Source organism: Canis aureus, chromosome 6 (genome assembly GCF_053574225.1).
Source record: "Canis aureus isolate CA01 chromosome 6, VMU_Caureus_v.1.0, whole genome shotgun sequence".
Lineage (NCBI taxonomy): Eukaryota > Metazoa > Chordata > Mammalia > Carnivora > Canidae > Canis > Canis aureus.
This window is the reverse complement of record NC_135616.1, coordinates 40,318,257-40,337,116: the sequence shown is the minus strand read 5'-3', so window position 1 is coordinate 40,337,116 and position 18,860 is coordinate 40,318,257. Positions and strand designations below refer to the sequence as shown.

The 18,860-nt window shown below is 56.1% G+C and overlaps 1 protein-coding gene and 1 long non-coding RNA gene across 2 annotated transcripts; both read left to right on the top strand.

Annotated features, from left to right (window-relative positions):
- The first annotated feature begins 7,882 nt into the window (after window positions 1–7,882).
- Window positions 7,883–15,945, top strand: LOC144316544 (SLAM family member 8-like). The gene is made up of 5 exons (XM_077902561.1): window positions 7,883–8,022; window positions 12,562–12,954; window positions 14,295–14,591; window positions 15,269–15,357; window positions 15,910–15,945. The coding sequence occupies exons 1-5, from the start codon at window positions 7,950–7,952 to the stop codon at window positions 15,943–15,945; spliced, it is 888 nt and encodes a 295-aa protein (XP_077758687.1). The 5' UTR covers window positions 7,883–7,949.
- A 461-nt stretch (window positions 15,946–16,406) lies between these two features.
- On the top strand, window positions 16,407–18,850 carry LOC144315175 (uncharacterized). The gene is made up of 2 exons (XR_013380935.1): window positions 16,407–16,500; window positions 16,771–18,850. It is a non-coding gene; the product is annotated as an uncharacterized LOC144315175 (long non-coding RNA).
- Window positions 18,851–18,860: the final 10 nt, after the last annotated feature.

Here is an 18,860-nt window from a genome sequence, read left to right as displayed (position 1 = left end):
CAGCCTCTCCGTGCCTCCTTCTGCTGAGTCCAGTGTGGTCACTGACAAGACTGACCTCATCAAGCTGCTCACAGGGTTAAATGCAAATCCAGAGGAATCGGTGCCTGCTTTATGTCCTCACAAGTCATACCTAATTTATAGAGGGAGTCCAGGGGCCTGGCTGGCTCCGTCAGTGTTTCATGCGATTCTTGCTCTGGGGTGGTGTGCATGAGCCCCACACTGGATGTAGGGTCTACCTCAAAAAAAGGAGTCTGAGGTTGGCTAACCTAAATTTTAAAAATTATTGTCACTGAGAAAATAACGTGCTCTGTGTTCCCTCTCGCAGGAGCTCCCAACAATGAAGCTCGTGTTACACATGATTGAAAGTGGGGGCAAGTGTTTCAGGTTGCACGGCCTGAGCAACAAGTGACCTCGGTGGCTCCTGCTGCCTGCTTAGGGTCTTGACACCTTACATGGGGGCTTGGACCCTCCAGAGGATCTAAGGAGAGCTCAAGAACACCTTCCTAGAGAAACGCTCTCATTTGCCAAACAATGCAGGAAAGAGACCCATGAGAACGAGACCTTTCCCTTAGAAATGGGGGTAAGGACTCAAAGCAGTAATGACACACTGATGGGCAACAGGCAGCGCCGGGGGCAGATGGTCAAGGGTAAGGTCCATGGTGACAGGTGGTTCTTCCCCAGGTAAGAGTTGGGTTCCTTTGAAGAGGCTCCTGACATTGGCTGCCATACGCTGCTTCATGTCAGAGTTCCTTGACCTTTTTCTGGAATCTGGGTTGGGGTGCAGTGCAGGGGTACCGTTCAGCATCTTCTCCAGAACCTGGGGAAGTTATCCTTGAAACAGCCCTCCCGGGATGCTCCCGCACTCTCCTGATGTCGATGGGGCCTCCAAGACCGTGGAGATGGAATTCCCAAAGTTTTCCAGATTTACCCAGTCTCCGCAGGCTGCTGACATGTTCCAAGTCATGAGAGTCAAGCCCCTTCCTTAGGCCTGAGGCCAGCAGAGAGCTGCTGGGGGAGATGCCAGGACTGCAGAGCGTCCCTGGAAGCCCCAGGGCACAACTCTTCCAACTCCCTAAGGGTCACCTGGAGGGACCGCCTTCTAGAAACTAAGCAGACCAGAGCCACAGCTGGAGCTGGAATCCCAGGGTCCCCAGAGTGCCAAGGCAGGAGCTGAACTGCAGCTGGGGGTGCTTCTTGGGGAGCACAGCTCATAGGCCGAGGCATCTTTATTTGAGGGGAAGAAGCCACACAGGCCGAGCCACCTCTCTGCCTGGGAGAGGTTCCCATCCTCCAATCCGGTGTCCGGGGTTCAGAAGGACTCGCCACAGTTTCTTTAGACTGTGGGGTCACTGGGGCCCGGCCTCCTCCTGCCTGCCGTGTCCCCGTGTTCCCCCAGTCCGGTGTTCGGGACAACTCCCAGTTCTCCATAAAGTTCCGGCTTCCTCCCAAGAGCGCGTCCTCCCGTCCAGGCCATCGCACCCTTCGGGCGGCAGGCTGGGATGTCTGGGCCTGGCCTGGGTGGCGACTGCACTCAGGGGCGCCAGCGTGCGGGGCAGGCCCGACTCTAGCGTCCGCTGCGCAGCCTCTGAGGCCCCCAGGAGCTGTGTGGTCAGAGCCTCATATTCCAGGCTACAGAGCACCTCTTCTGGAAGCTGCCACGCACCCCTCTCCCTGTGGACCTGCAAACCCCCTGCCTCACCTGCACACACGCCCTCACCACCTTCCCTCAGAGCGGGGCGTTGCGCACAATCACGGCTTCCCTCCCGCTCTTCCTCCTGCACAGCTGAGCACCACCGGTGACCTGGGCCAGGGAGGCTTCAGCCTGAGACGCCCTCCTCCCGGACGGACGTCCTTCCCGCAATCCTTACCCCGGATCCTGCCCTGAACTCCCAGGCTTGTGAGCCCTGCGAGGCCGGGATGGGGGACTGGCGAGGGGACACAGGAAAGGGACATGTTGCAGCACCGGATTCGTGCACATAGAGGAGGCCGAGAGCTCACGGCCACCCAGCAGCGGGAGCTCCGACAAACGTGAGCAAAAGACCAACAACCCAATGGATACGTCTGGGGAGACCAGGAAGCGGCAGAGAAGAGACACCTGTGGCCACATCACCCGTCAGAGAATTTTTCAATTTGCTAATAAGGAAGGCAGGGAAATGAGGACCACTAATGAGTGTCACATAGACTGGTCAAGGTTAAATAGTCAGTCATAGGGAGGGTTGTGAAGGGTCAGGGGCGGGCGCTCTCTCACACTGCTGGGGAGCTTCAGGTCATTCGAGTTGGGGAAAACGGGACAGTACCCCTGAAAATTCGTCATGGACATACCCTGTGCCCCTGCAATTCATCCTTCTGGAAAACTCCAAAGCAAACAGTCATACACACACACCTAAGTTCGGTGCAGCATGTTTTGAGGTGAGAAACAGTCCAAGTGACCATTGGCAGAAACTGGTTAAAGAAGGAAGGGAGATCAGTGTTAAGAGCGAGGAGGAAACCTGGATCTGTCCCCAGATGAGCACGTGCGACATCCGCTGATCCCGGGGAGAACCTGCAAACCTATGTGCTCTCTGAGCTCAGTTTTGCAAAATCATTAGATGGACAGGCGTGTTCACAGGAACAATCTAGACTCTACTACGGAGGAACCAGGGTTTGCTGTGTGCAGAGTCGATCAGGGTGTGCTTTCGTCACTGTCCACAATGTCCCCTTCTCTGCTGCATAGATCTGTCCCAGTGCTCAGTGCCTCCCTTTAAGTAGCAGACTTTACTTTCTAGGAGCAGTTGTGGCTTCTCAGCAGCACCAGCAGAAGGCACAGGATCTCCCACATGCCTTGTGCCCGCACACATGCGCAGCCTTCCCCCTTCTGAACATCCGCCAGCAGAGGGGGGCATTTGTCCCAGCTAATGACCCTCCATCCACGTCACCACACTCAGAGCCCATAGTTTACTGTGGCATCACTCGTGGGGTGTTTTATCTATGAGCTTGGACAAACATACAAGGACATGCATCTACCCTGCTAGAACCATACAGAATATTTTCTCGGCCCTCACATCCTGCGGTCCACCTGTTCGTGATCCCTCCCCCAAGCCCTGGCAAACACAGAGGATTTCACTATCTCCATAATGTTACCTTTTCCAGAAGGTCGTGTTAGTTCGCATCATACTGTATGTATTCTTTTCAGATCGGCTCCTTCATGTAGTAATATGCATTTCGGTTTCCTGCCTGTCTTTTCGTGGCTTGATAGCTCGTTTCCTTCTAGTGCTGAGTGATAGTCCACCGTCTGGATGGACCCATTTATTGATTTATTCATCTCGTGCAGGACTTCTTGGTTACGTCTAGACTTTGGCCATTTTGGATGAACTTGCTAAAAACATCTGCATGTAGGTTTTAGTACGAACGAGGTGTCAGTCCTTTGCTTTATTACCAAGGAGTGAGGTTGCTGGATCGAATGGCAGCAATATGTTTAATTTTGCAAGAAATCATGAAACTCTTCGTAAGTGAGCACTCCATTTTGCATTCCCAGCAGCTGGGACAGAGAACTTCTGTTGTAGCATTTCCTTGCCAGTGTCGGGTGTTGTCAGTGGTCCAGATGTTGGTCAGTCTAACAGTTGTGCGATGGTTTCTCATTGCTTTAATTCGCTTTTCCCTGAAGACATGTTTGAGAGCATCTTTGCACATACTTAGGTCCCATCTGAGTTTCCTCTTTGGTGAGGTGTCCGTGAATGCCTTTGGCCTATTTTTTAATTGGGTTTTTCTTTTCTTCTTCTTGAGTCTTCAGAATTCTTTATGTATGATAAATAACAGTTCTTCAGCAGATATTTCTTTTGCAGATATTTTCTCTCAGAATGTGGCATGTCTTTTCTTCTTGTGATGTTGTCCTTTGTACAGCATGTGTTTCATTTTACTGAAGTCCAGATCATCTCATCTTTCTCTCATGAATTGTGCCTTTGGCGCCTTTTCTGAAATATCATCACCGAACCCAAGGAAATCTGGATTTCTCCTCTGTTGTCTTGTGGAGCTTCATAATTCTTCATTTTATATGGATGGTATTCATTCACTGACTTAATTTTTGTGAAGGGTGTAAGGTCTCTGTCTAGGTTCTTTTTATTTTTTTTCCACATAGATGTCAAGCTGTTCCATCACCATTTGTTGGAGAGACAGTCTTTCTTCCATGGTGTTGCCTTGGCTCCTTTGTCAAAGATCAGTTGACTGTCTCCATGTGGGTCTATGTCTGGACTCCCATTCTGTGCATCCCTCTATTGGCTCTTCTTTCACTGAGTCCATACTGTCTGGATTACTGTAGGTTTTTCATAGGTCTTGCCCTCAGTGGTGTCAGTGGTCCACCTTCTTTCTTCTGCAGTATGGTGTGGGCCATGCTGGGCCTTTTTCTCATCATACAAATTTTAGAATCACTTTCTCCATTATCTGCCAAATAATTTGCTGGGATTCAGATGGCAATTGCCCTGAATCTGTGGATCAAGTTGAGAAGAACTTATAGCTGGACAATATTGAGTCTCATTTCCATTAACAAGGATTATCTCTGCATATATTTAGTTCTCCTCTGGTTATATAGTTTCCTCATAAAGTCCTGTGCATATTTTGATAGATTTCTACTGATTTAGGTCATTTTGGGGATGTCAGTACAAATAGTACTGTGTGTTAAGATTTGAATTCCTTTTCTTCATTGCTGGTGTGTGAACAGATGAGTTCGTGCGGTGACCTCATGTGTCCTACAACCTTGCTATCATCACTCATCAGATCTAGGACTCCTTCTCACACTCTTCTTCCTCCTCTTTCTTTTCCTCCTGATCCTTCTCCTCCTGTTCTTCTTCCTCCCTCTTTTTGTCAGTTTCTCATGGATTTTCTAAGTAGAAAACCATGTCACCTGAGAATAAAGATAGATTTAATTAATCCTCCAAATCTGAATGCTTCTAACTGAATTGCCTAGTCTTCCATATTAGCTGAGATTTCCAGTCCAACCCTGAAAAGGATGGTGATAGGGGTCATCGGGCTTCATTTCTCTTCTTTGAAGGAGAGGTTTCCATTATCTCACCACTAAGTATGCTGTCCGCAGTGGTATTTCTGGGGATGATCTTTATCAAGGAGCTAAAGTTTATAAACAATTCCTAGTTTAACTTGAGTTTATTATCACGAGTTGGTGTTTGGGCTCAGTCACTTTTGGAGTCAAGGAAACCAATGAAGAGATGAATTTTGTAGAGAACACTAATTAGGCAACTAATACTCATCTACACAGGTGGGCTGGTCTTCCTGGCGTCCTAGAGCACAGAGTAGAGACCACACTCTATCCTACCCACACAAATACCATGTATACCATCCAAGCAACCAAGAACAATTTAAACCAACTAGTTTACAGCCAATGGATTCGTATCTCTTTTCTACACATATGGGAGGCAGAGCAGACCCAGTGTAGTCCACGTCTCATAGTCCAGGCAAAGGAATGGCTCCCAAAAGGACAAGCCACAGAGTTTCAGGAGGAAACCACTAGGCTTCGAATATGGTGCTGCCACCTCCTGGTTCCATGGCTCTGGAGTGTTTAGCAACAAATGCTCCAGCTTCTTCATGGGTAGAATGGAGACACGTGGAAGTGATAGGAAGGGGGACTCCACAAATACTTTGGAGTCAACAGGACACACAGACGGGCAGATGTGGGGTACTCAAGGAGGAAAGGTCTGATGTGGCCCCTCAGGATCGGAGCCTAAACATAGTTTATGCTATGAGGGCATTCTGGGGATCAATAGGAGTCTCCCGAAGCCCTGGGGGTCACTGGCCCCATATTGGCCCCGTGACTCCCCAGCAAGTTCTGAGCAGTTCCCACTGTGCTGACAGCTCGAGCGCAGGGCCATCCAGCCCTGTGTCCAGGGGACACACAGGGATGGGTGGGGACAATGACCTTCAGTCTCTGGTCCTCGAGCATCTGGTCCTAGAGCCCACGCTCCCTGGCAGCAGACTGTGGCACCTGCTCCTCCAGGGGGGTTTCCAGCCCGAAGCCAGTCAGCACAGAAGTCATGCTGCCCAGTGTGTGTCTTCGGAATCAGGGCCCTGAGTTCTCGGCACACCAGAGACCACACTCCGGGCCAGTCTCGTGGTTCCGGAAGCGTCTGAGTGTGGGAGAAGCAAGCTCCACTGTGAGCTGGCCTGGAGATGCAGGCCTATGTGCGACATAGCCAGTGCAGGGGAGGCTGTGGTCGGCAGACAGCTGCTGTGGACCTCACAGGCTGCACACATGCAACCACAGGCCTTGTATCCTCAGCCTGGGGGTGTGAGAGAGACTGAGCTGGGTCAGGCCTGGCCTCCCTCCCACTCTATGTGGCTTCTCAAGGTCTGGGAGGAACTTGGGTCTAGAAAGAGCAGTGGTCTAGGAGGCCTGAGATGTGAGCCTGGCTGTGCCCCATGCTGGGGCAGTTCAAACTGTGGGCTCTTCAGATAACGTCAATGGTCTTGACTTCTTCATCTGTAAAACAGGTAGTATTTCAGAGCACCGCCGCCCCTCACAGTAAACAGGCTTGTTAACCAGAGGGACCAAGACACATGGAGGCCGGGTGACATTAGCCCTCATACTGCACAGGACATAGGAAGAGACAGGATTAGTATCTGGAGTCATCAGAGTCCCTGTGCTGGGCCAGCATGGAAGGTCACTGGCTGGCCCTTGGGGTCCAAAGCCAGCGGGTCCTCGGAGCTCCCTCCTGGGCCCCCCACCCGAGCCCAAGCTGTGGTTTCCACAAGCAAATAGTCCTTATCCAGGAGGGCTTGCCCAGGGTTGTGGGGACGGGGAAGTGGGCAGAGCCACTTGCTCCCATCCCCCTGAAGTGACCAGGGGCTGAGATGCCCAGATCTGGACTCCACCCCAGGAGTTCCTTCCCACAAGGCTCAGGCATGTCCTGGGAAGGGATCTCCCATCAGTGGGTGGGAGCAGGCAGGACAGTGCTGAGGGCTCTCTGGTCGAGGGGCACGGAGAGGATGAGGAGAACCGAGAATGGATGTGGGGACTTGCAGGAGGCCACACTGTGGGACAGGACAGGGGCTATGAGGCTGGATTTTTCAGATTCCTCGTTAGGAGTCCAGACCCTGGTTCAGGATCTGTTGTGTTTGCACACAAACCCTCAGGGCTCAGGGGCTCAGGGCTCACACCCATACAATGGATTGAAGAGCCAATAAGCTGACACCAAATGTGCATGGCTCCCAGCCAGGCCTGGGGATCCTGTCTTAGGATGTGAGGGTCTGAGCAGCCAAGGGGAGCCTCCATGGGTGGGTTAGTGATGGAGCTGCTCCCCTGGGGTCCACGTGAGGGCAAGGTCCTCACAAATTGTGGAGAACCCTTCTTCGAAGAATAGGCTGGGCCCGATACTCAGTAGGCGGCTGGGGCCTGAGGCTGCTGAACAGTGGCCAGAGGAGCCCATCCCTCTGCACCCCTGCCTGGGTCGGAGCGGGGGCCCATGTCGGGAAGAGAGGGAGGTGCTGGCTGGGGTGCTGCTCCTGGGGAGCTATGCCCTGTGTATGGGGGCAGGGAGGGCCCTAGGTGCAGACAGAGCCCTTGGGTGCCAGCAGGAGGGACAGCAGGTCCAGAGCCTGAGTGGGAACACGAAGACACAGGTCAGGGGCCCTAGGGGTGCAGACTGGGGAGGTGAGACCACCAGGCTGCTTGTGAGCACAGAGTTGGGGCCTCCCCTGCAGTGGGGCTCCTAGACGGGGCTGTTCCTACATTTGCTCTGCAATGATCTCCTGAGCCCACTGCAGGAGCTGAGATAACAGGAGAGACCTGAATGGGCTAATCTACTGGACAGTGAGGTCCCAGGGCTAACAGTTAGCCCCGCCCTAGGGGTACAGAGTAGCTGAAGGACTCTTCTGAGACCAGCTTTTCAACTACTCTTGCATTTGAGTGCTGATGATTCCTCTGCAACCTCATAGACCCTGGTGGAGTCAGCGGGAGGCAGACTGCCATGGGCTCCTGCTCAGGGGACCCCCACCTGGGCGGGGCCTCCTGGCTCCTGGGACTCACCCTCCTCCTCCTCAGTGAGTGGCCCGGGCTCCCGGGGAGGGAGGACCCCCGGGAGGGCAGGGAGGCAGGAGCTGCGGGGCTGTCTGGTGTCTCTGGGGAGGAGCAGAGGAAGCAGCCCTGTGATATGGAGCACACGCGGTGCGTCTGGTTTCCAGCCCCGGGGGCAGCGGAATGAACACAGGAGCTTCTGGCGGAGGCCAGGCTGGGAGCCCTGACCCTGGCTGCCTGGCTGCAGGATGGAACCCCCAGCAGGGGTGAGGCCAGGAGAGCCAATAGCCCCCTGGGGAGTGGGATGGAGGAGATCAAGCAGGGGCTGCGGGGACCCAGAGTAGGGACAGGCACCCCCTGGCCTGCGATGCTCAGGGGACCGGGCAGCCCCTGCAGCTGCTGTGCCCGGGCAGGGCCAACCCAGAGCCCAGGGCTGAGCTGGAGAAGAAAGCAGGTGTCCTCTGGCTCCTGGGGCGACATGAGGCCTGACTATGGTGACATTCTCTTGGAAAAGGAAGGAAAGGCGGCCTCCAGAATTCAAGGGGTCTGTGCCCCTGCTGCATGTGAGACTGTGCCTGGAACAGGAGACTGAGGACAGGGGCTCCCGGTGGGGGTGCCCTGGGGGGTCAGGAGGGAAGCAGAGGGGGCCCTGAACTGGTCTGACGGAACACTAGTGCTAACCAGAGTGGGATTTTCCAGTTCTTACGTCATCAGACCACCTGCTTCTACGCAACAAAGGAAATAAGAACAAACGACAAAAAACTAAGATCTGGAGAATTGTGAATTCTCAGACAGTTTGGATGATTTTATTGCCTGTAATGTTTGTTTGAGTGTACGAGCCCCTCTGTGAGCTGCTCAGGTTCTTGGGAAATTCTGGAATCCCGGGGCATCTGTAAACAGGGTGTTTACTCATTACAAACTTAGCTTTGCAGGACATTGAGATTCTTTACGGAAATAACTTTCTGTCAGTAACATGTGGGCTTTCTCTCTTTTCTGTTTTATTTAACTGGAGACATATGAGAAATGATATTAAATTCTGTTTTAATTCCTCTGGGTTGTAAATTTGGTAAAGAGACAAAGAAAGAAAGAAAGAAAGAAAGAAAGAAAGAAAGAAAGAAAGAAAGAAAGAAAGAGAAAGAAAGAAAAAAAGAAAGAAAGAAAGAAAGAAAGAAAGAAAGAAAGAAAGAGAAAGAAAGAGAGAGAGAGAGAAAGAAAGAAAGAAAGAAAGAAAGAAAGAAAGAAAGAAAGAAAGAAAGAAAGAGAGAGAGAGAAAGAGAAGGGAAGAAAGAAGGAAGGAGGATGGAAGCAAGGAAGAAGGGAAGAAAATGGACACATTTTTATTTTGAGGCTGAAAATTAAATTCCGTCTTACTGAAATGAACTCTGCCCCGCGAGCGCACAGCCACCCGCCCCCGGCCTCTGTCCTCTCTGGGATCAGCACCTGTTGCAGGTCTGAGAGCTCTGGAGCCTCCTCCCGTCCTGAGTGGGCTTCCAGCATCCTCAAGCTGAGGCTCCCCGGCCAGGTTCTGGGCAGCCCCTCCCCTGAGCCTGAGGGCTGACCTCCTCTCTCCCGGGTTCCCCCCTTTCTAGCAGGTGCCAGATAACCCGAAACTCCCCAACGCGCTTACCCTGAGAAAGTCCCCCAGGTATTGGAGGCTCTTCTCCCAGGACAATAGCTGGGGCATGAAACCCAGAACTGCTCAGACCTGCTGACCAGACAGCAGTGCTGGGAGGGAGGAGCTCCAGGGCAGGGCAGGGGAGGGGGAGGGTGCAGGGCAAGACAGGAGGAAACATGGGTGTGGGGATAGGGAATCCAGCTCCAGGTCTGGCTCTGCCCTGTGTGACCTGCACAGGTTCACCCCGAGGGAGCCTCTCCTCTGAGAAAGGTCCCCTGGAAGCCCCTCCAGCTGTGATGTCCTGGGACTAGGGGTCTCCCCCTGGTCGGGACTGTCCTGGGGGTTCCCCGAGCCTCTGCTCCCTGTTGTCCTCCTGTCCTGTCCTAGTCCCAGGCCTGACAGGGGCTGACACCCAGGGAACCTTTTTGGGACCCTTAGAACCCAGAGCCCAGGCCTCTTTGGGTCACATCCTCAGCCCTCCAAGGAGAGAGGGGTGATGTCTCCAAGGCTCCCTGACGATCCCCTGGCCCTCTGCTGTCCCTGCCTCTGCTCCTGAGTGGGCTGTGCCGACACCTTGAAGGAGCCAGACTGCTCCCAGTGTGGGGACCTAGGGGTGCTCTCACACCTGGTGACAGGGACGTGACAGCGGCCATCGAAGCCAGCAGCTGTGTATACAGGTACAACTTTACTCTCAGTCAGGAAGGCCCTGGCCTGACTGTGACTCCCCGACGCCTCCTGTGGGATTGTTCCATGGATGTCTAGACCCGAGGGCCCATCCCTGATCTCAGGAGGACCCCACACAGGGGCCACTAGGGGGACACCTCGACTCCAGTCTGGGACCTGGGAAGTCCAGGCAGATCCATGGTTGCTTGGTCGAGAGTCACCATCATGGTCATGAAAACAGCCCACAGGGGTGGGAAAGCTTCCTCCCCTGAAATCCTAGCACTCCTCCTGTGAGGGCAGCACTGCGATGATGTCCTCGTCCCAGAGGGAAGGCTAAGGGTAGGGAGGTCACAGGACCGTGCACGTCCACAGGCTCAAGGGAACAGAGGACATGGTCTCCCTCCTCCTGGATCCTCCCGTCCAGGCTGCTGACCGCCCTGCTGCACTAGACCTCCCGGTCAGAGACCCAGACACACTCCCCGTGAGTCAGGTTCACACACCAACAGTGATATGGAGAAGGTTCTAGAAGGAAACAAGAGGGAATTAGGAACACCCATGTGATGGGGGGTGATCTTTTTATACAAGATTAAACCAGGAAACTTAAAATGGTTCATACGTTTAGCTTCAAGGGACACTTGCAGGCCCAATAGTTCAGAGAGAAAGTTGAAAAGCAAACTGGAAAATTTTTCTATACCTTGTGATGGGAAACAGGCTAATCTTCTTAAAATAAGTCTTAGTCATAGAAACTATTAGGAAAAATCCAAGCAGAGGCCAAGGATATGAGCGGAAAGCTGACAGGGGCCAGAAAAGATCAGCAGTCGGAGGGCATGGTGACCAGGCTCAGGTTCAGGAGAAATGCTCGGTACAATATCAGGTGCTAGACTTTTCTCTCATCCATTTGGCAAAGGGTGAGAAGTTAGATCCCGGGTGTTGGGGTGGGGGGAGCTAAGGATTATGGGGAGGAGTGCAGCTGGGGCCACTCTCAGGTGCCTGGAGCAGGAGCCCTCAGGGGCTGAGATGCTGGGACCGGGGATCCCGGGCTCGGGGAACCTCTGGTCTCAGGCCCAGCCCGCGGCAGGTGGACCAGCTGCCTGTACAATCCGCAGCAGCCGGGCCCTGGGACAGTGACGACGACCACCAGGAAACACTCACTGCGGGTGCTTTGGACCTGTGGTCACAGGGAACCCAAGCAGGAGCCTCATGGACCCACAGCTCTGTCCCCGAGGTTCCCTGGTGGGTCCTCAAGACTGAGACAGTTGAGGACGTCGCCCAAGGTGCTCAGCCAGTAAGGGGCGGGCCTGCACTGGAGCCCAGGCCTGTCTCACCCCTGAGCTTGCGCCTGCAGGTCCTGCTGCCCAAGAGCCCAGGCTGGATCCCCAGACATTGCGCCGGGTCCACGTGGGGTGGGGGCCGCGCTGCCCAGGCTCTTGCCTCAGTTTCCTGGGGCTGCCGAAACAAGAACCTGTGGATTAGGAGGCTTAAAGGCCAGACTCCTCCTGTCTCCCGGTTCTGGAGGCTGAGAGTCCAGATCAAGGTTTGGCCAACTCAGGTTCAGGTGAGACGGATGGAGCGCCGTGCTCTGGGGACCCATGGCTTGGGGTCCTGACCTGCTAAGAAGGACCTGGTAGCAGTATCACCTTCCTGTTCCAGTGGCCGTGTGTGGCCGTGTCGGAGTTCCTCCTGCACCCCAGGGCATGGCCTCTACAGGACTGCATGTCAGCACCAGACCTCTTCCTGCACAGGGTGTCAGAGGGCAGTGAGTGTGGATGGAGAGAACACATGGGGAGCCCCAGGAGGCTGAGGCGGAATCACCTGTCAGCGTCAGGGCTGGCCTGAGCCAGGAACAGAGCAGACACCTGTCCTGGGACCTAAGGCCTGGTGCATAAGGGGTGCTGGGCCCCAAGTGGGATCCCCAGGCCTGGAGGGAAGCCACAGGGACTGGGTCAAGGCCAGGAAGGGAATCCTCAGCCCCGTGAGCGACTCCTTACTACAGAAATGCTCTTGGTAGGGACTGAAAATATGCCAGACCTATTGTCAGAGTCCCCTGCACTTCTTCCTTCTGCCTTTGGGGATCAGGACCCTGCAGGTGAGCGAGGTCACATGACCTGGTCAAGGGGACGCTGCCCTGGGACAGGCGTGATTCCAGCATCGCTTCACACTCACGCACTCTCCTGCCTTCCAGGAGTCACGGAGCACATGGGAGGGATTTAATGGCAAGATGGGTTCTGGGCTTTTCTCCTTCATTCCTCCTGGAAACCACCCTCACTTCCTGTGCCCTCTGCCCTAGGCGTCTGCAGCACTGGCACACAGGGTTCTGCAGCCCATGGTTCTGGAGTTGAGGATTCTGGAAACCCCGTTTCCCTGAAGGGGATGCAAGGAGCTTCTGTGTTGTTTCAAGTGCTCAGAAACCCAGACTTGCCTGCAGGAGTCGAGCTGGAGAAGATGACCTGGGGGATCTCCTCCGGGGCAAACTACACAATCCTGCTGCAGGTCTCCCCTGGGGCACGCGATCCAGAATGGGTCAACTTCCAGGACAAGTTCCAGAAGAGGGTCCGTGTGCTCAACATTACGACCCTGAGGATGAACAACCTGACCCTGGAGGACACTGGGCTGTACCGGGCTCGGGGCTTCTACTCCAGAGGAAGACAATACGACCAGGATTTCCACCTGACTGTGTATGGTGTGTAGGCCCCTCCCCCAGCCCCAGAGCTCACCTCCTTCCTCTGTCCCTGGAGGGTCCCTGCGCCCCGCCCATAGGGCTCCCCCCAGGCCCCAGCCTTCAGACTCTCTCTTCTCCCCTGGAATCAGATGCAGGGTGTTCGCCACAAATGCAGGCAGAGCTGAGAGTCACCCCAGGGATGGAATCACTTTGGTGCTTCAGGAGGGGAACCCCTGTGGGGGGAAGTGGGGATTTTGCCTTAACACTACAGTCCCCACAGGACTCAGGGTTCTCAGGCTGTCCCTTAGCTGTCTGTGCCGCTGGGACAGGTGAGGACACCTCAGGGGCTCACCACACCCCACCTGAGGGTCCTACTGTGAGGTCGGGCAGGAGTCAGACCCCAGAGGCTATGCCCTGAGGTCCGGGTATGGGCAGGGCTGTGCTCCTCTCTAGAGGCTCCGGAAGAATCCATTTCTCTTACTGACCCCCTTCTGGTGACACCTGCACCCCCTGAGTCGTGGCCCCTTTCTCCACCTGCACAGCCAGCACTGCTGGGATGAGTCCTGCTGCAGAGGGAGCATTGCAGCCTCAGGCAGAGATTTGCAAGCCCTATTAAGAGTCCGTCCCTTATCCTCTGCTGAACCAAAAGTTCAGTGTATGTTACCACCATACTCGGGGAGGCCATTCCTAGGGACCACACTGTGTCCCCACCATGGTCTCTCCCTCTGGGAGCCTAGGCTGATCTCTGGGCTCCCAGATATGGCCAATGGCCTTCTGCACCATGGGCTGTGGGGTCCCGGGAAACACCCAAGTGGGAGAAGCAGGGGAGCGTCTAGACCAGGACAAACCCTTCTATTCAAAATCTCCTTCTAGGGAATCCCTGGGTGGTTCAGCGGTTTGGCGCCTGCCTTTGGCCCAGGGCACGATCCTGGAGTCCCGGGATCGAGTCCCGCATCAGGCTCCCGGCATGGAGCCTGCTTCTCCCTCTGCCTGTGTCTCTGCGCCTCTCTCTCTGTCTACCATAAATAAATAAATAAATCTTTTAAAAAAAACATCTCCTTCTAGAGGACACACCACTTTCTTAGAATTAATGGGGATGGGTAGGTGGGCCCACCAATTATTTACTTGTGGGAGATTTTTAAGACTTGATCAATCAGTAAAATAACAAAAGGTAGAACTCACTAGCTCCAACCTTATGGCATCTGTTGTATATTTGGGTCACTTCTGGGTCATCTGTAAAATACATTCACCATCCTGAGGGGGAGGAAGCCAGAGCTTCAGGGAGATTCCGCAGGACAAAGCCTGAGCTGCGATGTACTCTAACCACCTGCCACTCTGTCCTCTTGTCCCTCCTGCCCCAGAGCCCCTGCCCCTTCCCCAGATCCGGACCACGAATCTGTCCATCACCCCAGGCTGGTGCAACATCACCGTGCAGTGTGACACCCCGGGAACCAGGGAGGACCTGACCATGTCCTGGAGGAGCAGGGGACTCCCCAGGGAGCTGGAACAGGGAGGGGCCCCAGGACCAGCCCCCAACCCCTGGACCCTGGCTCTGAGCCTGCCCCTGACCCAGCCCAGCGCCAGCCTCACCTGTGTGCTCAGCAACCAGGGGGACCAGAAAACTGCCACCTTGGACCTTGGGGACATCTGTGGCCACGGTGAGTGCATCCTGCAGAAGGGAGGGGCTCCCGGGGCTCAGGCAGCCCTGGGTGAGGGTTTTCGGGTCTGTCCCCTTGTTTATGGCACCACCTGCCACCTGGTCACCCCATCCAGAGTCTGGCAGGCACATCCACTTGCTTCTGCCCTTGCGTGTTGCTCCCGGGCTCCTCTACCCCCACCCTCACCCTTGCTGGTCCAGGCAGCACCCAGCAGGGACCTCTGCCCACCCTCATCCATCATTCCCTGTGTCCAGGGTGGTTTTCATGAGGGGAGTCGAGGGGTGTCAGGGGTCTGTGCCACCAGCAGGGGTGTGAATCAGCGACTCCCTCAGGATTCAGGGCCGGGGGCTCCTCTGCTCGATCCTGGGCTCACGGACAACATCACCCTACCTGCTGGCCTGCGTCCCAGATGTCACCTGCTGTCCTCAGCCCCCAGCCTCTGGTCAGCTCCTCCCTCTGCCCTCAGCCCTTCCAGGTCAGGATCCTCACTCCCCCTACTCCCATCCAGGGACCCCTTGGCTCCAGCTGGCTCTGGGCCCTGACACCCGAGCATTCCCCGAGGCCTCCGCTGGGGGCAGGTCCAGCATGAAGAGAGTTTGACCCCGGGGTCTGGGCCTCAGGGGCTCAGGCCCCGCAGGAGCTGCTGCCGTCCTGCCCTCACACCTGCGTCCTCTCAGGAGCCGCCAGGGGCCCCCACACTGAGAGTGAGGCTCTGCACCAGGATGAGCCTCCTCTGCAGCCCCAAGCCCTGGACGGCAGCGGCCACGTCTGCTTCTCCTTGAATTCCTGTCCCTGCTCGGCCCCGGGCTGTTTGCTCACAGTCTGTGTTTCCCTGAGTGAATGAGAGACCCGGTGTCCCATGTGCCCCCTCGGCCCTCCCACCTCCTCCACCAGCTGCTGGGGCCCTGCTGCCTCAGTATCCCTGATCCCAGGGGAACTAATCGCTCAGGGACACACTGGACCCTCTGGAAAGAGGCCTCTGCCTCCCTCTCACCCTCCTACCTGGCTCCTCCCTGCTTGGTCCCCCTCCCACCTGCCCCAGTGGGTGTTGGAGCTCCAGGGCTGGCAGGTGCCCCCCTCCCTGTTCATGGCCCTCCTTCCTGGACGGTGGCACCCACCCTGCCTGTCTGCTCCCTGCACTCCTCCCTCAGGATGAGGTTTCTCATCACCTCCTCCAGGAGGCCCTCCCTGACCACGTGTGTACAGGCTGGGAGCTCCTGTGCCCTGGGATGGCTCTGGCTGGCTCCCTCTGGCACCTTCTCACCCTCCTCCCACTGAGGTGTCCTCAGAGGTAGGCACCGTGTCCTGTTCCTCTCAGCCCCCGGGCCTCAAGCAGGAGCTCGGGAAGTGTTGAGTGAAAGCACCTGCTTTGCTGCTCCCTCCTCAGCTTCTGAGCAGGTGCCTTCAGACGTGTCCACGTACGTGCTGGGCAATGGGCGTCTGTCCTTCTCTCTGTCCTTAACCTTCTCCATCTCTCTGTGCGGGGGAAGCAGATCCACAGGGACAGGCTGATGCCTCCCAACTACCCACCATCCTGCGGGTTGTTGTGGTCCTGCTGCTGATCCTGGGAGCTGGACTGTTCCTCTGGAGGACACGAGTGAAGAAGAGCCTGGAGCCTGGGAGAGGCAGGTTGCACTTCTCCTCCCCGGGCCCACACACCTCCCTCCCCTGGACCCTGGGCTCCCTTCCTCCTGCCTTTACTGCTCAGGGGATGTCCCTGCAGGAGGCTGGTGGGGGAGGCCATAACCTTGGGGTCATGGAGGGGAGGGGATAGGGTTCCAGGGCTCAGAGTTCAGTTCCCTGTGTTTATGACCCAGGTGCAGGGTCCCAGGAGGAGCACAGGGACCCAATGGGTGGCATCCACTATGCAGAGCTGAGCCAGCAGGGTACTGGAGACAGCAGGGACCAGGTGAGGCTGGGAGAGGGGGCAGCCTGAGTCCTCCCACATCCCTGTGTGCCTGGGTATATGCTTGTCAATCCCCATCATCCACAGGGTCTGACCTCGACGCCCCTGGAACTCTTTCCAGACAACACAGTATTAGTTACAAAATACACCTCAGGGCCCATGCAGTGCTGAGTGATTAGGGGAGGTCATGTCAGCAGCACTGGGTCTGGGGGGGGGGTCCCTCTGAGCCTCTCTGTCCCTCTGCTGTTACAGGACCCTTTGTCTGCATTCCAGGGTAGGGGTGCAGCTCGTCTAGAAGGGGAGACGCCCCTCACTACTGTCTACAGTGAGGTCCGCAGGCCAGGCGTGGCCCTGATGAGGATTTAATTGGAAGAAGCAGGAGAATCCGGCCCCCTGGGGACACCTGTCTTGGGACCATGATGCCTGCAGCCTTGGTCTCACCTCTTCCTCCTCTGACTCCTCTGGTGAGGGACTGGCTGGTCCAAGCATCAGCTAGTGTCTATGCTAAGTGGTTCTGCACACGTTCACCATGAGACACACACAGTGGTAGAGCAAGAGGGAAACTGAGTCAATGTATTGGTACCAACATGTTCCAGGTCGGCTCAGCCTCAGCCCGGACACCCCTGGATGGACTCTGCTCTCCTCCTCATCTATAGGACAGCAAACTACCTTCGGACCCTCCCCCCCTGGACGCACCACTGTGACTCACAGCCTCCCACCGGGACAGTCTAAAGAGCAGCCTGCGGTCAGGCTGAGCCGAGAGCTATTCAGGGACGCGATGCGTCCGTGGCGGTCAGCGCCGGCTGCGTGCTGCTCTGTGGCCCGCACTGCTCTGACCTCGTGCAGGCTGGGACCTCCCGGGCCTCGTGCACACGCCATGACGTGGGGGTCTTGTGCGCAGGGTCGGGTCAGTAGAAGGAGGCCTTGGGGGCTGACTCTGGAGGCCGCACAGCTGGGAGCGCTGGGCCGGGACCCAGCCCGGGGATCGGGGCGCCAGGGCGCGGCTCCCCAGCCCTCGGCTGTCTGTCCCGAGTCCTGGCAAAGCTCCCTTCTGTCCTGTCCTGCCGCAAATGGCAGAGCCTCCTACTGTTCAGGAAGAAATGGAAGTTTCTGGGTCCTACCAGTTAGCTTTTAACAGGCTGTGTTGATTGACACCTGCCTCCCTCCTTCTCCTGCCTCCGGGAAGGATGTCCTGGGGTCTCAGTAGGACTTTCCCCTGCACTCTAGAGACCTTCCCTGGGGACGAGCCACCCGTGCACTCTTCCTCAGAGCAGAGTAACTTTTTGTTTTTTTTTAATGCCGTTTGCAATAGTAAAACAGCCAGAGGCGAAAGAGGAAAACGGATGAGAGACAGGGACACACGTGTGCCCTGGAGCCGGGGCCCAGCCACAGCCTGGCTCTTCACTTGCCCCACACCCAGAGGCAGGGGACGGAGGCTTGAGGACACGAGAGGAGCCGAGTCCCCGGGAAGGCCAGAGCCGTGGTCCCCGAGAGCTGCGGCCCTGACCGTCCACCTTAGAGGCTGCAGGAAGGGAACCTCAATGCTCCACGATGCAGACAAACCCAGGGGATGAGACCTGAGGCTCCATAAATCTCTCAGTGGATCAGTCCTTCCACTGCGCCCCCATCCAGGTGCAGTGGGGGGACCCAGGAGCCTCGGGCACCTCCACTCCCTCTGCCACGTGGCTCCCTTCTGAACCTCCACGTTCGAGGGCATCAGTGGGACGGACCGACGCTGGGTCCTGGTCGACTCTCCTCCCGCAGAGACTCTCTGAGCCTGTAAAGTTCCTGCTTCCTGACTTGGTTTGCGAAAGCGAACGGATGGAGCGTGTGTGAGGATGCATCTGTCCTCTGCTGGCTCCCCCTTCTCAGCTGCCGCCCCCCGGTGCTGCTCACCAATGCTGCTCGCTCAGGGCGGCCCTAGTCCCAGGGCTGTTTCTCCCTCAGAGCCTGCGGCAGCCTGAGGGCGGAGGGCGGCCCGGAGCCCCGAGCTGGGGGCGGCACAGGCGTGCCTGGGCCCGCTGGCCCTGGGCTCGATGGCCTTTCTGTCCTTCAACACTGACCACGAGACTCTTTCCGGAACACGACTTGGTGTCAAGCAGAATATGGCAGTGCTGGCTTCATCATGGACTCGTTTTGTAAAGATTTTATTTATTTGAGGGAGAGAGAGAACAAGCATGTGGGGGTGAGGAAGAGGGAGAAGCCGACTTCCCCTGAGGGGAGAGCCCAACACAGGGGGCTGCATCCCAGGACCCTGGGATCACGACCTGAGCTGTAAGCAGATGCTTAACCGACTGAGCCACCCAAGCGCCCCCACGATGACTCACTTTTATAAAAATCAAAGTTGACTGAATTGAGGTACT

Bases quoted from the DNA above. Each gene is read 5' to 3' on its own strand.
- LOC144316544 (XM_077902561.1), top strand. From the start codon at position 7,950: ATGGGCTCCTGCTCAGGGGACCCCCACCTGGGCGGGGCCTCCTGGCTC. The intron at 12,955-14,294 runs GTGTGTAGGCCC...CTCCTGCCCCAG, and splicing joins TTTCCACCTGACTGTGTATG to AGCCCCTGCCCCTTCCCCAG. The intron at 14,592-15,268 runs GTGAGTGCATCC...GCGTCCTCTCAG, and splicing joins TGGGGACATCTGTGGCCACG to GAGCCGCCAGGGGCCCCCAC.